Source organism: Echinops telfairi, unplaced genomic scaffold (genome assembly GCF_000313985.2).
Source record: "Echinops telfairi isolate 266 unplaced genomic scaffold, ASM31398v2 ScPeMD7_7424;HRSCAF=8462, whole genome shotgun sequence".
Classification (NCBI taxonomy): domain Eukaryota; kingdom Metazoa; phylum Chordata; class Mammalia; order Afrosoricida; family Tenrecidae; genus Echinops; species Echinops telfairi.
The window spans coordinates 15,158,379-15,181,214 of record NW_022111324.1 but is presented as its reverse complement, the minus strand read 5'-3'; the positions used below and the strand labels follow the sequence as shown (position 1 = coordinate 15,181,214).

General features: G+C 38.6%; 1 protein-coding gene and 1 pseudogene across 4 annotated transcripts in view; both read right to left on the bottom strand.

Moving 5' to 3' along the window:
- The window catches only part of RABGAP1L (RAB GTPase activating protein 1 like), an 812,491-nt gene that overhangs the window by 291,250 nt on the left and 498,405 nt on the right, over positions 1 to 22,836 (bottom strand). For 3 of the 4 annotated variants that reach the window (XM_004706718.2, XM_004706719.2, XM_045297897.1), the window contains exon 16: positions 3,389 to 3,514. In XM_004706718.2, coding sequence (XP_004706775.1) covers positions 3,389 to 3,514 — 126 coding nt within the window. Of the gene's footprint in view, positions 1 to 3,388; positions 3,515 to 13,283; positions 13,294 to 22,836 lie in introns of those variants that run through there. The other variant, XM_045297898.1, reaches the window with a different exon arrangement.
- LOC105978984 lies at positions 17,154 to 19,638 on the bottom strand (annotated as a pseudogene).

Below are 22,836 nucleotides of genomic sequence, written 5' to 3'. Positions count from 1 at the left end.
GAGCTAATCAGGGTGCAGAGTAACAACGATGAAACATTTAACTTTCCTCTAGTTCTTTAATGCTTCCTCCCCCCCAATATCATGATCCCAATTCTACCTTACAAATCTGGCTAGACCAGAGAATGTACACTGGTACAGATAGCAACTTGAAATACAGGGAATCCAGGATAGATGACTTCTTCAGGATCAGTGGTGAGAGGGGCGAGGCCTGGAGGGTGAAGGGAATGCGGGGTGGAAGGGGAGAGCCAATTACAAGAATCTAAGTATAGCCTCCTCCCTGGGGAATGGACAGCAGAGAAGGGGGCAGAGGGAGACATCGGACAGTGTAACTTATGACAAAACTATAATAATTTATGAATTATGAAGGGTTCAGGAGGGGGGGAGGGGGGGAAATGAGCAAATGATATTGATGGCTAAAGTAGAGAGCAAATGTTTTGAGACTGATGAGGGCAACAGGTGTACATAGGTGCTTGACTCAATGGATGTATGTATGGAATGTGATAAGAATTGTATGAGCCCTCAATAAAATAATTAAACAAAAAAAGAATACTATCGAGTCAGTTCTGACCCATAACTACCTAATGCACAACAGAACAAACCAGTGCCCTGTCCTGGACCAGCCTCACAATTCTTCCCGGGCTTGGACCCATTGTACACCACGTTGTCAAACCATCCAGTGAGGGCCTTCCTCTTTCACGGCCCCTCTACTCCACCAAAATGCTGTCCCTCTCCAGGAACTGGTCTCTCCTGACAGTCTGTAAGACAAAGTCTCGCCAGCCTTGCCTCTAGATAGCACTGTGGCCACACTTCCAAGACAGATCAGGTTGCCCTTTTAGCAGTCCATGGTACTTTCAATATTATTCTGCAGCACCACAACTCAAATGTACCAACTCTTTTTCAATCTTCTTTATTCAATGTTCGACTTGCGAATTCATACGAGGCAATTGAAAATACCATGGTTTGGGTCAGGCGCACTTTGGTCTCAACGTCTTGTGTAGCAGATTTACCCTTTGCAAGTGGTTGTGTGTTAAACTGAATGCTTCCTAAATGCCTTTATGCTGGCATTAAATATCTTCTCTTCAAGTTACATAAGCAAATGCTTTTTTAAAGCATAAAAGGACAAGTAGAACCTATTAGCATACTTATCGCCATATCTGAGAAACAAAGGCAAGATCTGTAAAAGCTCAATTCAGTTCTGTTTTTATTAACAGACCACAAAGAAACAAAACAAAAATATATTTCTTATGCAGGTGTTCCCTAAGAAAGATGCCTAAATGTGCTCACTAGGTGCCTGGTTGTGCATTTATAAGATAAAAATGTGGTTGCGTTTCTTCATAGAAATATACAGTTCCTCTATATTTAGCAGGTATATTTATTTAGCTCTCAATGTCCTTCACAACACAGACATTTGAAGAAATAGGAACTTTTATGCAGGTGTGAATGACCCTACTTATTTATTGACTAGATTAAAAAAAAAATTAAAGCCCATTCCTCTTATCATCTGTTGTTGCCAGGGTCATCTACTCAGTTTTTAAAAAAAATCATTTTATTGGAGGCTCATACTACTCTTATCATAATCCATCCATCTATCCATTGTGTCAAAAATGTACAACTTTTGTGTATTTGTTTCCCTCATCATTCTCAAAACATTTGCTTTCTACTTGAGCCCTCGGTATCAAATCCTCATTTTTACACCTCTCTCCCCCCTCCCTCTCCCCAATGAACCCTTGATAATTTATAAATTATTATTATTTTGTCATATCTCACACTGTCCGACATCTCCCTTCACCCACTTCTCCACTGTCTGTCCCCCAGACAGGAGGTTATATGTAGACCTTGTAATCTGTTCTCCTTTTCTTCCTCACCTTCCCTCTACCCTCCCAGTATCGCCCCTCTCACCACTGGTCCTGAAGGGTTCATCTGTCCTGGATTCCTGTGTTTCCAGTTCCTATCTGTACCAGTGTACATCCTCCGGTCCAGATGGATTTGTAAGGTATAATTGGGATCATGATAGTGAGGGTGGGGAAGCATTCAAGAACTAGAGGAAAATTGTATGTTTCATCATTGCTACACTGTATGCTGACTGGCTCCTCTCCCCCCAGCGGCCATTCTGCAAGGGGATGTCCAATTGCCCACAGATGGGCCCTGGGTCCCCACTCCACACTCCCCCTCATTCACAATGATATGAATTTTTTGCTTTTGGTCTTTGATGCCTGATCCCTGCGACACTTCGTGTTCTCACAGGCTGGTATGCTCCTTCCATGTGGGCTCTGTTGTTTCTCAGTTAGATGGCCGCTTGTTTATCTATTCGTTTTTTACCCCTCTTTGCCGCTTTGCCATTGTCCTACCAGTTTATCTGCCATTTCTAATTTTCTTCTTCATTTTTAAGACCTTCTATATTCATTCATTTCTTTCTCCTAATAAAGCTACTTCTTGACCTACCTGCAACCTCAACATCCTTGACTCCTGTTCTAGTTTGGTTATTCTACCAGCTTCATGCTCCTCTTTTGCTACCGATGGTCCTCTGACAGGTCCTGCCGGTGTACTCCTACCAATATCTTATACTCCCCTTTCCACTGATGTTCCTCTCAAATGGTTTTACCTTTCCTCAATATATAATCAATTGATTTATATGTTTCCTTCACATTTCTCTTAGGTTTCTAACATCCCTTGCAGATAAAGTCCTACAAGCAGAAAAGACCCATTATAAATTTAAGATATCCAACCTCAGCTGGAACTTCAAAACTACTCAATAAACCCTTTTGTTAGTCTAAGCCAGTAAGATTTCTGTGCTTACATTTTTTATTATGTGATATTTGGTATATATGAAAGAATATTTCTTGCATGTGTATACATTTACATGTATGCCTACACATAGATATGATAAGTACACACATTTTTGAGATCAGAAAATTATTAAAGAAAACTTTAAATATGGCTACATATTATAAGGCTTTTAGACATTTTAAATTCTCATTAATATTTTTTGTCTTTTTCATGTGTTCTCTACAATATGAACTCATATATGTAACAGTGTTAATATATAAAAATTGGTTATTATAACTTACATTTTTATTCAATTGCTCCACTTCTATAAATATGGCCATTCCACTACAACTAGTTCCATGCCAATGTCCTCTTTGACATAACATATTACACTCCCACTTCAAAGAGTATTATAATTGAATATTCAAAATGTTAAATTATTTAACAGAATGATCAAATTACTATATAAATATATTATGATATTAAAGTCAATATAAATAATAGTGGTCAGAAACAAAATCTATTTACATTTTTATATCATTCTACTAAATTTTGCAATGCATTATTGACACTAGATTTTTTTTTACACAACTCATCAGACCCAAGTGATAAAAGTTCTCACCTGCAATAGTTTCTCCAACTGATAAAATTTGCAATGAAGATCTTCAAAGTTATTTTTGTAGAGGTCTCGCAAACCATAGTCATACATGATTTTCACCAAAACACAGAATGCTTGTTCCTCTGGCATCTATAGAAAACACACATAAAGAAGATGATTCTATTGAACAATGTTAATATTGAACAAGGGTATCAGGAAAGTCCCTTCAGGGCACTGTTCTGAGTAGAAATGGCTGAAGACCTCTAGTAAATGAAACTACTTCCAGAGGAGCATACGTATAATTTGTGTTCAAAGCTTCCATCCTCCTAACTTGGGGGTAAATCTTCTTTTGCTAATTTTAATCATCTGTCATACATTCACTAGGTTATCTTAAATAATAGGTTATATAAACACTGGATCAAAAAATCAAAACCGTATATCAGGATATAAAGTTAAGTCTTACTAATCCTCTATACACTAGTTCTGTGTCTGCCCTGTCCCCTGCAGCCCCTACTCCATTGGAATAGTCTCCTAACGACTTTTAATAATTTTTATATGTTTTGCCAGTTTTTCTTATGCAAACAGACATGTTATTTTATTTCCCCCTTTCCTACATAAAAAATAGTATTCCATATACATTATTATATCTTTTTTCCTTTCTGAACAATATTAATTAGAAATATTTTCATCTCAGTGCACAGCTGCCCCTTTATTGTTATTTATTTTGTAATAGCTAAACATGATTGGTAGTCAGTAAAATAGAGGAGGAACCTCACTGAGATGGACTGACACAGTGACTTCAACAATGGGATCAAACACAGCAACTATTGTGAGCATGGCACAGACCAGGCAGTTTGTCATCATTCCATTGTAGATCATAGTCACGCTGAAACAACTACATCTAACAAAAAACAAAATTCTATTATGTGGGTGAATCACCGCTTGGGGACTCTAAGACTAGAAATCCTTACAAGAGTAGGCAGCTTCATATTTTTCCTGCTGAGTGGTTGGCAGGCTTTGTAATGCTGACCTTGTGATTAACAGTCCAGTGTTACACAACAGAACCACCTGGGTTCCTAGAGGTAGCATACAGCCCCCAAAGAGGGATTGCTGGGGTAGAGGGCAAGCATTTTATTTTGATAGACAGTGGTGGATAGCTTGCCTGGAGCTTTCTTGCTATTGGTAGTTTTCTTTCCACAAAAACAACAAAAGTTTTCAGGGCAGTGTCTCATGAGCTCCTGTCATTAAGATTTAAGTGACCAATAAAATCTAATTTGTCTTTTTGTCTGAACTAGGAATGAAGCTTGGGGTCAACAGAACAAACCTCTAAGCAGTGATGTCAATATGCTAAAAGAATTTGGGGAAAAGACATATCCAATACCCTAGATACCCTACCAAGCAGAAAGAAAAAACATGTCCTACTCAATATCCTGGGATCCACCTGTTAACCAATATCTACTTTAAATGTCACTTTGCTGAAAGCCTGGGTTTAACTGGTTGTGGTATTTGATGCTTTTGCTGTTTTTTTGATCCTTTGGTTAGACAAACTTAGTGCTTGGAAAACTAATCAAATAGAGTTCAAAATACCCACTTAGAAATTTCATAATTTAAAACTTAATTTTTTTAAATAAACTGGCCATTTCTATTTTCTACTTAGAGCCCATGGAATACCTAAATTAGTTAAAAAACAATTTCCTATAGCCAAACACTTAATTGCTGTATTTGGATTTTCTAAATATGTTCCCATTTCTTGTTATCAAGCAATTATTTTTATCTGTGAACCTTTGGTCTTTGACCTGAATTGTTCAAGTGAGTAATCATGCTTTATCTTCTGTGAACAGTAATTTAGAATACAAATACATTGTGTTCATTATGGAGCCCTGGTGGTGCAGTTTGGTTACAAAATGAAAGGTCTTTTTGTGCCCACCAGCCATTCCTTGGAACGACATGGCAGGATGCTTCTGAAAAGATGTACCGTCTTGGAAACCATATGGGGCAGATGTACTCTGTCCTAGATGGTCCCTACGAGTCAGAATCAACTCAGCAGCAGTGGGTTGAGTTTTTGGGTGTAGCAACTATATTATTGAAGCCTCAAGTGACACTTTTACACACACATGGTTTACAATACTTCTTTTACAACCAAACTCTAACCCTGTTCTCCTCCTCTCCCATCACAGATCTCTCTACTCACATGGTGCCCCAAAGAGCTGCATGTGAGGTACCTACAACTAGCTATAGGCAATTAGTTGCATACTTAACTATATGGTATTTTATTACGAGGATAAAACTTTCCTGGAGTCTTTAAACCAAATAAAAGGCTGAAATGTTTCTAAATGGGGCTCTATCTGCTAAGGGAGTGAATGAGCAACTCTACTTCCTCTTGATAAGGACAAAGAAATCCCAGGGCAGAGGAGGTGGCAGTGATGACTTAGACATAACTTGATAGCCAGAGATAAAGCTGGTGGGATAGTGTCAGATAAGAAAATCACCAAGGATAATGACAAATAGGCACACAGCTCTGCTTCGCTTTGGGATATAAAGCTTAAATAAAATTATTTCACACACATGCACGCACACTCACTGTGTTTAGTAATTTTCTTCCAAAGCAAAACCATTTGAAAGTCTGAAATTGACTCCAAGACAAACAAAAGCTTGTGAACATTAGCTGACAACTCCACCTCATAACGTATACATTTTCAAAGTATAACTATAGTGAGAGTAATAGTCTGAGAGTTAGTATTTTTTATGTCTAGCTTCAGCAACATAGATAGTTTTGAATTTTCAGTTCACTTATGTGTCCCATGAAAACAAACAGTAAAATAAATCTATAAAATACCAGTTCAGCTAGTGGGGTGGAAATCAATATTGATTCATTACAAAGACTGAGGTCAGAAATAATGAGGTCTTATGGTATCTCAGAATATAATCTCATAAAACTGCCTAAAATGAATCCCTGTAAAGAAAAAATAAAGGTTTCTAACAAATTAAGTTTAAAAGTTACAGAAAAATTAGTATAACACTTCGGAAAATGGAAATACAACCTTTTTCTATGTCAAAGATCAAATCAGATCCAATTCATATGCAAGTTTCTCTTTCATCATATATTTTTAATCACAAGTAGCAAGCTTTTGATGCTTCCTGCATCAATCAATATTTTTTCCCTACGAATCTTTCAATATTGCAACTCGAGGTTTGAAGTTTTTCTTTGTTTTTCCAGTTTAAGACATGCTGAGTGTGTTCTTCCTTTTTGGTTTTCTGTTAGTTTGGGCACATTTTATTATAATATTGTACTTTGTCTTCTCTAGCTGCCCTTTGAAATGTTCTGTTCAGGTCTTTGACTCCATCATTTCTTCCATTTGCTTTAGCTTCTCTATGATTAGAGCAAGTTTCAGAGTCTCTTCTGACATACTTGTCCCCCACCTTTTATTGCGAGCTCTTGCAGATATTATAACAATCCATAGTTCAAATGGATCAAGCATGATTGTACAATTGCTGCCACCATCTTTTCGAAACATTTTCTTTCTTCTCTGACATCTCTTTGCTCTTTTCTTTCTTTCCTGTCTTTTTAATGACCTTTGTTTTCTTCATGAAGGATGTTCTTGATGTCCTTCCACAGCTCATCAGGACTTCTGTTATTAGTGTTCAATGAGTAAGATCTGCTCTTGAGATGCTCTCAAAATTAAAGTTGTATAGACTCAAGGCTGTCTTTTGGATCTCATGGATTTGTTAGAATTTTCTTCAGCTTCAACCTGAACTTACATATGAGCAATTAATTGTCTGTTACTCAGTTGGCTGCTAGCCTGGTTTTAGCTGTTGATAATGAGCATCCCCTCCATCTCTTCCCACAGATGTAGTCCATCTTATTAATGTGTATTCCATCTGGAGAAGTCAAGTGTTGTCTTCTGTTGCTGAAAAAGGGTGTTTCTGAAGAAGTCATTGGTCTTGCAAAAATTCTATCATGTGATCTCCAGCTTCATCTCTATCATCAAGGCCATAATTTCCAACTGTTGTTGCTTCCTCTTTCTTCCCACTTTTGCATTCTAATTGCCAATTATCACTCCATCTTGATTGCATGTTCACTCAATTTCAGACTGAAGTCATTGGTAGAATTCTTCAACTTCTTCATCACTAGCTTTGGTGGTTGATGCACAGATTTGACAAATAGCTGTATTGATTGGACGTCCTTGTATATGCATAGATATTATAATTTTTTATTTTAATTATTTTATTAGCGGCTCATGCAACTCTTATCACAATCCATACATACATCAATTGTGTAAAGCACATTTGTACATTCATTGCCCTCATCATTCTCAAAGCATTCGCTCTCCACTTAATCCCCTGGCATCAGGTCCTCATTTTTTCCCCTCCCTTCCCCCTCCCCCCCCCCTCATGAGCCCTTGATAATTTATAAATTATTATTTTGTCATATCTTGCCCTGTCCGACGTCTCCCTTCACTCACTTTTCTGTTGTCCGTTCCCCAGGGAGGAGATCACATGTAGATCCTTGTAATCGATTCCCTCTTTCCTACCCACTCTCCCTCTACCCTCCCAGTATCACCACTCCACACCACTGGTCCTGAAGGGATCATCTGTCCTGGATTCCCTGTGTTTCCAGTTCCTATCTGTATCAGTGTACATCCTCTGGTCTAGCCAGACTTGCAAGATCGAATTCAGATCATGACAGTGGGGGAGAGCGGGGAGGAGGAAGAATTTAGGAACTAGAGGAAAGTTGTATTTTTCATCATTGCTACATCACGCCCTGACTGGCTCGTCTCCTCCCGGAGACCCCTCGGCAAGGGGAATCTCCAGTGGCCTACTAATGGGCTTTGGATCTCCACTCCACACTCCCCCCATCATTCACTATAGTAAGATTTTTGTTCTGATGATGCCTTATACCTGATCCCTTTGACACCTCGTGATCACACAGGCTGGTGTGCTTCTTCCATGTGGGCTTTGTTGCTTCTGAGCTAGATAGCCGCTTGTTTACCTTCAAGTGTTTGAGACCCCAGACGCTATATCTTTTGATAGCCGGGCACCATCAGCTTTCTTCGCCACGTTTGCTTATGCACCCATTTGTTTTCAGCGATCGTATCATAGAAGTGAGCACACAATGATATGATTTTTTTGTTCTTTGGCGCCTGGTAACTGATCCCTTCGGCACCTCGTGATCACACAGGCTGATGTATTCTTCCATGTGGGCTTTGTTGCTTCTGAGCTAGATAGCCTCTTGTTTACCTTCAAGCTTTTAAGACTCAAGGCGCTATATCTTTTGATAGCCGGGCACCATCAGCTTTCTTCACCACTTTTGGTTATTCACCCGCTTTGTCTTCAGTGGTTGTGTCGGGAAGGTGAGCATCACAGAATGCCAATTTAACAGAAGAAAGTATTCTTGCATTGAGGGAGTACTTGCGTGGAGGCCCAATGTCCTTCTGCTACCTTAATACTAAACCTATAAATATAGGCACATAGATCTAGTTCCCCATCCTCATATATAAATATATTTGCATATGTACATGTCTTTATCTGGACCTCTATAAATGCCCTTTGCCTCCCAGCTCTTTCCTCTATTTCCCTTGACTTTCCTCCTGTCTCACTATCATGTGCATAGATATTATGTCATCACAGAAAGCATTGCATTTCAAGATAAATCTTGAAATGTCCTTTTTGACGATGACTAAGATGTCATTCCTCTTGGGTAAATGTGTTATTCCCATCATATTCCCATGGTTTTCTGGTTTTATAATGGCCAATGCTAGTCCATTTCAGCTCACTAACACCTAGGATCAGTTTTATGTGTTCCATATCATTACAATGACTTTCAATTTTCTTATATTCACATTTTGTACATTTCGATTCCAAGAATTAGTAGATGTTTGCAGCAGTTTCTTCTCATTTTGAGTTGTTCTCCATCAGCTAATGAAAGTCTGGAAAGCTTTAATCCCTAAAGCTTTACTCCATCCACATCATTATGGTTGTGTCGGGAAGGTGAGCATCACAGAATGCCAATTTAACAGAAGAAAGTATTCTTGCATTGAGGGAGTACTTGAGTGGAGGCCCAATGTCCTTCTGCTACCTTAATACTTTGAGAAGGGAGCTCTTTCTCAGCCATATTTTAAGTGTTGTATGACCGGAGGGGCTCATCTTCTGGCACTATCTCTGACAATGTCCACTTTCAATTTCTGAGGTTTTCGATATATGTCAATGTCCTGCTACTATCTGTAAGGTTTTCAGTGGCTAATTCCTCCCAAGTGAACAGCCTAGTTTTTCTTGGTAGTCTGTTCTTAGTTTAAAAGCTCTGGTAAAATCTGTTCACTTCAGGCTACCCTGCTAGTATTTGAAATACCAGTGACATAGCTTCTAGCATCACAGCAACATACAAGCCACGAGAGCATGGCAGACAAGTGATTGCTGTGAAAATTACAGCCAGAAAAAACATGACAGAGAAGTTCTAGTCTGTCAATCATGTCTTAAGTTATCTAGTGCTGCTATTAACAGAAATACCACAAATGGATGGTAAAACAAAACGATTTATTTTCTCACAGTCTAGGATGTTCAGTGTCTGAATGTAGGGTTGCAGCTCTAGGGAAAATTTTTCTCTTTCAGTCCGCTCTGGAAGAATGCCCTTGTCTCTGTGAGATTCTGTTTCTGAGGGATCGGCATGTGTCTTGCCACATCCTGCTTCTTCAATTTATCTTAAAAGAGACTCGAAATACACTCTATAGTATTTCCCTAAATGGGTGGTATCAACAACACAGCAGGGCTACAAAAGCAGATACAAATACTTTATGCTACAGTACAAAAGTTTTTAATTGCCAGGGAGATGCTGAGTAACTTTTCTTTTCTGAAAAGGGAATGACAGGCCAAATAAATTTGAGAACTTATACTCTACACTAATCTTGCTCCATAAACATAATGAAGATGATCCATTTCTCAATGGGACCATAAGCACAGGCATAGAAATTAGTTACAAAACATAATTTTGGGAGACACAACTCAATTTATAATAGTAGCCATGAGTTGGAATCAATTTAATAGTAATGGCTTTGTTTGTTTCACAAGTGGCACCAAAATTCCTGAAAATCATTGGTTCTTAAAAACTATTACACATAGCTGCCGCACACCACTGATATATTAGGAATGTAGTCTAAGTGCAGTGGTGTGTTAGTCTGGGTACTTTAGAGAAACAAATCCACAGAAACTCATATGTAGGAGAGTTTTATATAAAGGTTAAGTGAAAACATCCCAACCCAGTGCTGCCCAAGCCCACAAGTCCAACATTAACCCATATGTCCGACACCAATCCACAAAGTCCTCCTCCATCTCTGAAAACATCCCAACCCAGTGCTGCCCAAGCCCACAAGTCCAACATTAACCCATATGTCCGACACCAATCCACAAAGTCCTCCTCCATCATACAAAACACACCCAATGATGTTGAATGCAGGAGAAAAGTAAAATCAGTGAGTGTGTAAGCATCTCAGCGCTGGAAGGGGTCTCCGCTCAGCTGTTCCAGCACCCAGGCTGTCTTGGGGTATGTCCATGTGGCTTATCCTCAGAGATGTTTCACAGGAAGTGAGCCTTGCCAGCTGAAGCAGGGAACTGGCTAAGGCAGCTGCACCCTGATCCAACCATCAGAAAGCAAGAGACCAGAGAACTAGAAAGGCAAAGCTCACCAAGCCATTTATCTCTTCGCCCTTCAATTAACCCTACATGTGTTTATTGGTCAGGTGGCACAATAAACTAACTACCTCAAGTGGGACTCTATTGGAAATTTTTAGATGATTAGATTTGGTTTTTATTTTATTATGTTTACTATATTATAATGAGGGAAAAACAGTTCAGAACATGAGGGTGACATTTTAAAGTTATTTCAGTAAAAAAAAAAAAAGGAAAGAAGAAATTCATGCAGATTAAGCCTCGGAAGACACTCTGCTGACCCCACACAAGGGATGCTATCATGCAGAATGCATTGGGGCAGTGAATTGTTGCAGATGCTGTTAGGTTAAACTTTAACATCTTACCATTTGATCTCCCTTCTGATCCATTTTAAATTTGTTCTAGTTTTTAACAGCTTCTACGTTATTTTCTACTGAGATTTTTATCCGTTTTACTTTGTTATTGTTGTTAGTTAGGTTGTTTTTTTAAAAACGTTTTTCTACATATGATATCCAGGAAAGATAAATCAGTTGAGAGTGAGGGGGCATGGGAGTGGAATAATAACAATGAGTACAAGAATGAAAAATATGTTTTAAAATTAATTGTGGTGATAATACAACTCTTCTTGATAGTATTGAACTATTGAATTATATGATATGTGAAACATAAGCCAATAAAACTGTTTTTAAAAAAAACAGAAATAGGGTGATATTGGTCGCACAACTCAAAGAAAATAAGCAAGGTCACTAAAATTGTACTTAGTGTAGAAACTGATGAACAGGCATATGCATTACTGTATATAGTCTCAAAACAAGAGGAAAGTAAGTCTAGAAGATTAATGCTAAGATTTGAGAAATACATAGCATATTGAAAAGGTAAAAGAGTAGAATGAATAAAAAGGGAAGCCAGATTTTAAAAAATAAGATTGATGAGCTTCAAAACAAATCTCTCAGTACTAATCTGTTAGAGAAACTAATGAACAGGAATAAAGAACAAAAATACGAGGAAAGTCTAAGGGGTATTTGGGACACCATCAATAGGAAGAGCTAACATATGTTTGGAATTTCAGAATAGGAAGAGACAAAAAGAAAAAAATAGATCACTATATTAGCTACTATATGGAGAATGAATTACAAAGAAGTGATTAAAATATATTGGTTTCATAAGGCTCTGTCAATTTTGTTTTATATAAAAGGTAATATACAAGAATCCATATTCAAACACTACTAACAGAGCTGTCCAAAATTGTTGGTGAATATAAAGATGTGATTTAGTAGAAAGAAGACAAATTTGTATTATATTGACAGGTGTGAATTTCCAGACAAGGTTTTACTTTTTAGCTAAGTAGTTATCTATTATGTTTTAAGTTCTAAAATAAACCAGAAGTAAGAATACCTGTATCATAGAGAAGAAGCCCAGATGGTACAGTGGTTAAGTGTTCAGCATCTTCAAACTCACCATCTATCCATGGAAGAAAGATGGGTCTATCTGCTTCCATAAAGATTTCAGCCTTGCAAATACTATGGGGCAGCTCTACTCTGCCTTCTAGGGCTGCTGTGAGTCAGAATCAACTTGAAGGCAATGAGATTTTGTTTTAGGGTGTGTCATAGGGATGTTTTATCAATTAAAGGAGATAATGTAAGTAGATGACAACATAAGTACACTGTAGATAATGTAGATTTTCATTCTCGTTTGCTCCTCAATGACAGATATTCTGTCTGACACATCAACAACTACCATGGTGATTTGTAAACAAATAATTAGAAGAATAAAATGAGTAATGGTGGGCCTGAATAAAAATTTTACACAAACAAAACAATTATAGTTCTTTTGGCCTCTTTGGTTTTGGTTACAGAAGAGAGATGACAAAAGGAATATATGTAAGACCCCCAACTTATGCTGCCAGTCACTGTGACTACAAAGCCTACCGTCTACGAAAGTCAACCTGTGGCAAATGCGGTTACCCTGGCCAAGTGCAAGAGAAAACTCGAGAGGAATGCCAAGGCGAAAAGATGAACTACTGGTACTGGTCAAATGAGACCCCTAAAAATCATATACTGTAGTGCCAGGCATGGACTGCATAAAGGAGCAACACATAAACCCAAGAGGGCAGCAGTTGCAGCACCCAGTGCATCTTACGATTTCAACAGTTAGTTGTGCAATAAATGTTCTCAAACTGAAGAACACATTACAAAAGGAATTTTCTACAATAGGGCCTTTCTAATGTTAAAATAATTTATAAGGATATAAAGTGTATGACATGAAGCAGCAAAACATGCTACTTTTCATAACATTAATGACATTTTTTGTATCACTGTGAAGACTTCTTTTGAAATTTAGTTTTCAGGTTTTCCTTGTAATTCAGGTACTCACGTGTAGGGTTGATGGCTGACCTGGAGGTATACTATGTACCCATTACTCTGCATTTGAAACCTTGCCATTCTACTACAGTTTACCCTAAGTAAGCCAAATCATTTTGAACACTTTACCATCCCTTTTTACTTGGTATCTTCTTTGCTTTCTCTGAATCTCAAAGCTCTCTGTGACATGAATTACATTTGTTAGTGTGTCCCACTCCCTCAGTGAAACGGATTAAACAACAGACACAACAATGGGTTCAAACTTAACAGAGTAAATGAAGGTGGCTCAGATAAAGAAATATTTCATTCTGTTACATATAAGGTCTCCATGAGTCAGAGCTCTCTCGACAGCATTTAGCAACTAGGCTCTGGTCAGTGATTCAACTTAATATCTATAAAAAACCACTAAATGTAGGACACTTTTATAACTCTTATATTTTGTATTAGCTCTTAACCTTGTACCCTTAATTACTATAAAGAAATCAATCAATTCCTGGGAACCAACGGCTGGTTGCAGGTTAAGCTTTATCTAACGACATGTGGTATCCTCTCTAGATAGTAAGTACTCTATTATCAGCCAACTTAAAAAAGAAAGAAATGACAATTTGACCTGTTATATTTTATTGTCAGGACAATCCAATTTGTTATTGATACAGAATTGATTTAAAATATAATAAAAAATGATTGAACAACAAGTTTTAAAATACAATAGTAATATGCTGTTTCAAGTATTGTGGGTTTCTAATATTGAATATCCATTTTTGCTGTGTCTAGGAACTTCATACTGAAACTAAATCCATTCACTGCCATTGAGTCAATTCTAACTCATAGAAACCCAATGTCAGGCTTCTAAGGCTAAAATTATTGAAAGTAACAGCCAACCTCAACTTTCTCCTACAGAGTAGGTTTGAACCGCTGCAGTCAACATTGCAATGACAGGCCAATAGTGCCACAAGGCTCCTGAAATTAGTGCTGCTTAAAGAAAGAGCTGTGAAAATTCTGCAGTTTAAGATAACAAAACATTATCCATGCTTCTGTGCAAAACAAAATTAAATACCTGCCTCATTTGTGCAGTAATGTGATTTAATTACTAATTGGTAACAAATAACGATAATCTGCTATCTGGACTAATGGAGATGCTCACTGAATAGACCACTGCCTCTTTTCATGATAAACCATAAAACAAAGCAGCAGCTCTAAGTATATCAAATATATATCACAATATTTAAAGTTAAATTACTTGTTGACAATTAAAAATAATCCCCATATTTAAAATAAAACTAAATTTCCTACTCCACATGACTGTGTCTCACATACATATTTTTGGAATGATCCATCTTTTTCCATGAAGGCAGTGCACACGCCATTGGTTTTCTGAATTTTCTTCAACAAAGATGGATGTTAGTGGCTATTTTGAAAATCATAAGCTCTTGAGTTATCATTTTGTTTACATATCATAAAATAAACAGAATAAATACTGCTAGCAGTTCATTTTCCCTTTAAATCACATGCCAAAATGTTTTTAAAAACTGAACACCTATTTATTTATAAGCCATAAAACACAGACATTGTCAAGATATTAGTTTCCTGATGTCAATTTAAATTCCTAAATTCAATTTAAACAAGTAGGGTCAGGGTAGTAAACAAGCAAGCAAATAAAAAATGCTAGTCTGAAGTAAATGATTACTGGTCTTAGAAATAATAGCTGCAGATACCATTATTTGAGTCATTCATTCATTTATTCATTCATTCATACATTCATTATTACCCCTCTCTAATTTTTTCCTCACAAAATTCTGCTGAGTATGTATAACTTTTATGTAATAATGTGAAACTACTGAAGTTCACTGAAATTAAGTGATTGCCATAAGTACAAATCTCTTAAGTGAACCCTGATTTAATTTCAGGGTTTCACTCATTTTTGTGGCAGGAATGAAATATGTACGACTCTATACTAAAAATCCAAGATATCTAATACCCATATAAATCCTGTTAAGGGTGAAATATTATTTCAATTTTATAGGTCAAGAAACTGAAGCTCAGAGAGAGATTAGGCAGCTTGCTTATGGTTCTATAACCTGTATGATACTTAAACCACAATTCAAATGCATAGTCGTGCTTTTTGCTGTCCTTTGAAATGATTTGGCTTTAAAAAGGCATAGAAAATGAACTATATGTGACCTCCTCCCTGGGGGACAGACAACCGAAAAGTGGGTGAAGGGAGATGTCGGACAGGGCAAGCTATGACAAAATACCAATTTATAAACTATCAAGGGCTCATGAGGGAGGTGGGAGCGGGGAGGGAGGGGAAAAATGAGGACCTAATGTCGGGGGTTTAAGTGGAGAGAAAATGTTTTGAGAATGACGTACAAATGCGCTTTACACAATTGATGTGCATATGGATTGCGATAACAGTTGTGTGAGCCCCTAATAAAATGTTTTAAAAAAATAAATAAATAAAAAGGCATAGAGAAATACTGGTTAAACTATGGGACATGGGTTAGGAATAAGGATCAAGAAAGAATCTTCTTTCTTAAAGTAAAATGTCTGCAGCATATTTACAGGACATAGAAGATATTAGAAAATGGCTCAAAAGCACTGATGTTAAGAGTTTATTCAGACCAAAAACATCTGTTTCTTAGATTGTAAGAGAGAAAGGGATTTGGTAATAGGGAAGGGTTATTAATTTTGGGAGGTTTTTTTTTTTTATTATCACAGTTGGACCTTTTAAGAAACGTATACCAATAGATATACCACTATTGAGTAAAAATCTAACCTAGTTTTTGTGAAGCATACATGTGAGAAACTATCTTGCTTCTAGTCTCCAAGACTAACTACGAGTTTATCAAAAAGGTAGCTCTGATCTCTGGGATCCTGAGCCTTGAGGTTTTGTATGTTTTGATCATAAAACAATTTTAAGTGGACTAACTTAATTCCCAGCTGTTTTTCCTTCAGGAGTGGGCTAATCATTTTGAAGTTACTGACTTTGTTACAAGAATATCCCATTCCTTTAGGTTTGAGATCTGCTTTGTGTTTGGAAAACTTGGTTAAAAAAAAGTAGTATTATTTTTTACAATAAGGATACATTTACTGAAACATACTCAGTATTATTTATAACAAAGAGTCTAATGTGTATCATCTATGTGCTGTGTTCACTGTTTTGTATCTAGTCCCTACTCTAAATATGGACACAGCTGCCACTTCCGGATCAGTCCCATCTAAGTATAGTCAGACTACAATCGACTCCTTACCATGAGGCTTGGTATCTGAGATTTTGATTAAAAGTAAAAAAGGTGAAAAAAAAAATAAAAGTAAAAAAGGTGAGTGAACAAATACATCCACTCAAGCATGGTGACAATTTCCTGAAGCTACTCTTTTTAGAAGTAACGTGCAGAGGGGACTTTGAGGAAAATGTTTAAAGCTATGGCTTTGGTGAGCACCCAAGGGAGTCCCAAGAAGGCATTTGTAACAGCATGGAAGATTCTCCGAAGAGGCGGGCATTTTCTCAACTAAGCTAACCCCCCTAAGGTTTTCAGCAGCTGAGGCCAGGAACCCAACCCAAAGAACAGCTCCATCTTCACATCCACTTGAGAAGGGTGACCATGCCATTAGGCCCACGGTGCTAAATGGTCTCAAAGCCTTTGGTGGTATGATATTGGTAAGAAGAAAATCAATGCACAGACCACATTAACACCATTAAAATTGGGAAATTTTTTTAAAAAGCATCATTCCATTAAAAAAAAGGTGTTGGAAACAGAACCAGGCAACCTTTATTCTGTTTTCTCATCTTCAGGCGCGGGCTCTGTTGGGGCTCCTCCACGCTTGCGCTGTTGCTCTCGAGCTGGTGTTACTGTCACTGGTTCCCTCCTCTGCCAGGCCGTCGACGCCCTCCTGCCCGCTCTCCAGATCCTCGGGGGTCGACTTGCCTTCCTCCCCATTCTGCTGGCTTTCTGGGGGCTCCTCAGGGTGGGTCTCCTCTGTCTCCATTGGCATGCTGTCGTCTTCCTTCCTTTCCTCTGTCTTGCTCGCGCGTGTTCTTCCTCCGGGATGACACTGCTCTGGCTGCGCTCCGCCTGCTCTGCTGCCTCGTTCTCCCTTTCCTCTGCCTCTCGCGGGCCTGCTCCTCTGCCTCTCGCGGGCCTGCTCGGCTGCAATTTTTGCCATGTCCACGGCTACCTTCAAACCACACAGCCTTTTCAGCTCGTTGTTAACGAACGAGTCTGTGCTTTCCAGGAACTTCCTCTTCTTTTCCTGGGGCCGCTCCTCGATTTGAAGTTCAGCTTCAAGCTTTTGCTGATGAACCTGTCGTTTGAGGACCTGCATTCTAGCTGCTGTGACAACTGACCGAACGTCTGGCACCACGCTCTCGCTAAGGATTTCTCTGATGAGGCGGTGGTTTCTCTGGAAACGGGCGGTGGCTGCTTGCTTCATTGAAAAGCCATCATCATAATCATCGGGGTCTTCGTAGGCTGAATGCTCATGTAAGGCTCTCCTTTCTCCATGCGAGACTGTCTCTGTCGGCTCTCCTCCTCGAGAGCAGCTTCTGCACGGCTCTTGGCATTGATGTACGCCAGGTATGCGGGTGATGGGACCACTCCTGCCTGCTGACATTGAGGACAAAGTCCAGCGACAGATGGCCCGACTTCAAAGAAGTCGGACTGTAGGAATTGGTTGCCGGAATCCGCTCACTAATTGTTTTGTTGTTGCCGCTATGATATTCTGGAGTATGTTTATGCTTTATCCCGGACCATGTAAAAATGAAACCATTATTGCCACTATGAGCAATAATGAGACCACGATGAATAATTCAGGGGAAATCACAGTACCCATTAAGAGAAGGGATGCAAATGATGGAATGACTGAGTTAATTATCAAAGCCATACAAGGGAATGAGGATTTTGGTATATTTAAGGAAAAATGCAAAAGTTAGAATTGGAACAACCTCAACTGAGTACAGTAACTCCAAGAAGTTCCCTATAACTGCCTTTCTGGGAAAGAGTGCCAAAGATAAAAAACTCTTAATTCACTCAGTAAAACCCCTTAATAAATTTGCTTATAGTAAAGGGGACAGTAATGAAAAAACCCCTAAGACTACTCTCCCTCCTTTGAATTACACTGGCATTTATGATGACAATGGAAAACATATTATTGAGTTAAATGGGAAGCGTGTAAAATTTTTAACTTTATCTTTATGAAAAAGAATAAAAAGAGGTGGCCCAGTTTGGTGCATTAGATCTATTGAAGACAAAATAAGGTGTACAAAAATGTTATTACAGAGTGGATTGTGTAGATAGTGCAAATGGAAACAAGAGAACAGTGGAAGCCCCATTGAAAAGGCAGGTAAAAGAAATGGAATGAAGGCTTAAAGAACGTAAGATTGATGAAGCATAAAAAGAATATTTAGTTAACTTAGAACTTTGTATTTTAAGTTCATGCCAATTTTCTCCTATCCACTTCCTTGAACTTGAACACTGTTTGGCACCATTACTACAGACCTATTTCAAGAACCATTCATGTCTACGGTTAATCACAATGTACGTTGGTCAAGCTTGAAAACTTAAATGAACCAGTCGCTCAGAAAGAACGTTCCGAGAAGATTTAAACAGAATGCCCTGGAAAACTCTATGCTTTGCAGCTTTTATTATTAGAATTTTTTCTTTCCACTTTGATTGTATGATTGTCAGAAAATATTGTTTAAATAGAACCTTAAACTTGTAATAAAGCAGCAGATGATCACTGACTCCTGACTCTGCTCATCCCTCCCTCTCGCGTCGACGCCTTACCCACCGAACAGGGGACCTCTTCACCCCGCCGTGGCTGGACAGGGGCATCCGGGGGAGTTATGTTGGCCTTCATAGATCATTGTACTCGATCTTTTCTGCCTTGTACTTGTTTAAATATTCTTGTCTTTCTTCATCAGTGAGCTCCCGCCACATGCCACCAATAATCTTGCCGATCTCCCACAACTTTAGGTCAGGGTTGGAAGCCTTAACTTGGTCCCAGACCTTTCTGCTGTCCCTCATGTAGGGCATCAGCGGCTTATTTGGTGGCTTGGAGGGGTGGGGGTGGGGGCTGGAATCGTGATGCCAGAGGATGCCATGACCCGGCTGTTGGTGCCCGGGTTCCCTCCCAGCCTGTAGTTGTTGTAGGTGAGATGACTGTATGGATTGTATCCCACAAACCCCGGTGTGCTGTGGGCATTTGTGTTGCAGGAGCTGGGGTGGGAGGTGGGGCATAAGATGGTCTTCTTGACATTTTGGAAGATTTAAGTTCTCAGCTCCTTAAGAATGAATCTGAGACACGGCGGGCCAACCGAGCACCTGCAGCTCCAGCTCCACTTCCCTTTGTCCCGTGCAGGCCGGGAAGGTTTTTTTTAAAACACACAAAAACCCTGGTAGTAAAGACATCACTACAAGAACTCCAGGATGCATCTACCTAGCATCCTTACCTCCTATCTTCTGTTAACAAAATTCTTTTCCCTATAGGAAAAACTTTGTATTATTCCAGAGGACTCTAGAGTTCAAAAGGACACTGCATCAAGACCTGTGTCCTGCCAACATCATGCACTACCCTTGTGGCCTCAGGAATTAATTGAGAAATGGCAGATGGCATACAGTAGAGAATATCACACACATTTATATATAAATACAGGTGCGATGGTTAAAGGAGGTCTCTTTTAAATACAGTTGTGAAACTGGAGAGATATAAAGCTGTGCCAGTCAGCACATGTTACCCACTCTGCTCATAAAATTAAGGTGAAAAAAGCAAGCAGAGTAGAGATAAAAGACACAGATTTGTGATGACAAAAAATGAACTTCAGAATCCAACCATGTTAAATATCACGTTTGCCCTGGATCTGCAAGCTATGTGAGCCAATATAGTTCCATTATAACTTAAGCTACTTTGAGTCAGGTATCCCTCACAGGCAGCAAAACCAAAACCCCAGAATTGCACTGGACCAGAGTTTGCATAGGATGCATTTTTCCGGCTAGGTAAGCATCCAACAGCTCACTCTGAAAGAGTGCACCCAGTGGCGTTGCCTGGGAAGGTTCTACCTGGTCACAGTGAATTCTTTCATTAAAGCAGTTTCACTCAAACCTCGTTTTTTGTGATGGCCAATTAAAGAGAACAGTGTACGGCTGTGAAATTTTGTTTCCTACTCATGAAAAATGCTGCAGAAACTGCTGTGATGTTGAACACAGCTTATAAGGACAGCGCTATGGGAAAAACTCAACTGTATGAGTTGTTATGTTTCAAAAAAGGTGAAATGTCGATTCAATCTGGACATCAATCTGGACATCCATCAACTTCCCAAACAGACAAAAAATGTCTACTTGTAGTGCATTTGGAGTTCATTCCACCAGATCAGACTGTTAATCAAGCTTTCTATTTCGAGGTTGTGAAAAGGTTGTATAACTATGTGCGACAAAAAAAAGACCTGACTTGTGGCAGATGGGGGACTGGTTTTTCCACCACGACAATGCACCTGCTCATACAGCCATCATAGTTTGCCAATTTTCATAGTTTGTCAATTTTCAGCCATCATCGTTTGCCAGTCCCATGCACTGACCTCTCTCCCTGCAACTTCTTTTTGTTTCCTTAAATGAAGAGGGACATGAAAGGACCCCAATTTGATGACATGGGAAAGGTGAAGAAAAAAATGAGAAAGGTTACACAACAACAACAACAACCAAAAACCGAGAAAGGTGCTGTCAGCCATCCAAACAGACGAGTTTGAAAAATGTTTCCCAGAATGGAATTGCAGATTTGACAAATGTATAAGTTTAATGGAGGGTACTTTTAAGGTGATAAGGTTGTTTTGTAAAATAATTTAAATACATAGCTTTGGAAGGGGGAAAAACAAAAATAAAATTCTGTTTTTTGGGGGCAGCCCCTCATATAAACTGCCACAAATAGTTTTAACATCTCTTCCTAACTTGCTAGATAGATGCTTGGGAGGCTTTATTTTGAAAAGCTTGGACTTGTAATAGCTTTATTTTCATGAAAATAATAAGTAGTTGGTCTATCATTTATAAATCCATTGGTCAAATTGTATCCTAAACCTATCATTTTGGGGGTCTAATCAATAATTCAGAATTTTAAAATCTTACTTTCTATTGAAATACAGTACAGTATACCAAAAATGCATACAAATTAAAAATTTCTCCTTAGGAATAAAAAAATCAAATTAATATTACAAAGTACTCAACAACCACTCAGGCTAATATATAGAATACCATATGCCTCTTCAACATCATGAACCCTCTGACCTCCCAGAGAACTACTAGCTTGACTTAAACAGTAATCATCTCATTAGTCTTGTAATAGTTGTCTTCTTAAATTTGCGTAATGTCTTTAACACAGTAGCTTTGTCTATTTTTGAACTCTATATTAACTCAAATATCAAACATTAGTATATGTCAATATCAGCAGTTGAGTTTTCCAGTCCTTCCGTAGGAGAAAGATAAAGCTTTCTGCTCCTGTAAGTATTTACAGCCTCTGAAACCCACAGGGGCTCTTATACTTGGTCCTTAGAGTTGCTCAGAGTCAGAACTGACTTGATGGCAGTGATACTACTGGTTATTGTTATAATGCATAATTTTGAAGGCAGATGAGTACTATAATGGCTATAGACAGCCAGGGCTATAATATTCTTCTCCAATCATAAGTGATACATTTCTCATAATTTTATCACAGCATACAACAGCCTAGAGCACAAAGGATTTGCTCTCAGCACTGGTTCCAATCCCTTCAACACTTCTATGGAATAAAAGACCTAGAGATCTACTTTTGTACTATCACAGCCTTGAAAACACTATGAAGTGCAGTTTTTCTCCAAAATGCATGGGGTTATCAGGATTCTGAATTGATTCGAAATAATGGGGTGATTTTTTTGGTTACTGTGGTAAACACTCAATTCTTCCATTGCTTAAACTCACTCCATGTGGAAAGCTGAAGGTGGACTTTGGGGTTAGGGCATGATGCCCCAACAGACTGGACTGGAAAACACTCCTAAAGGCCAACAAACAGTCCTTGAACTAACTACAAGCTTTTCTTCCTTGCTGTGTTTTTTGTTTTGTTGTCAGTGGATTGTTGTTGTTTTGTTGTACGTTGTTGCTTGGTTTTTGCTCTGTCTTGTTTTTGTGCATGTTATTATCTCCACAGGTCTGTCTAAATAAGATAGGCTGGATGAACAATCTGGAGGAGAAAACAAAGGGACCAACAGTTCTAGGAAGACATGGGAGAACGGAAGGTGGGGGCAAAGGTGGTGATGTTAACAAACCCAGGGACAAAGGAACAACAAGTGATCCAAATTGGTGGTGAGGAGGGTGTAGGAGGCCTGGTAGGGCATGACCAAGGGTAATGTAACCAAGAGAAATTACTGAAACCCAAATGAAGACTGAGCATGGTAGCGGGACAGGAGGAAAGTCAAAGGAAATAGAGGAAAGAGCT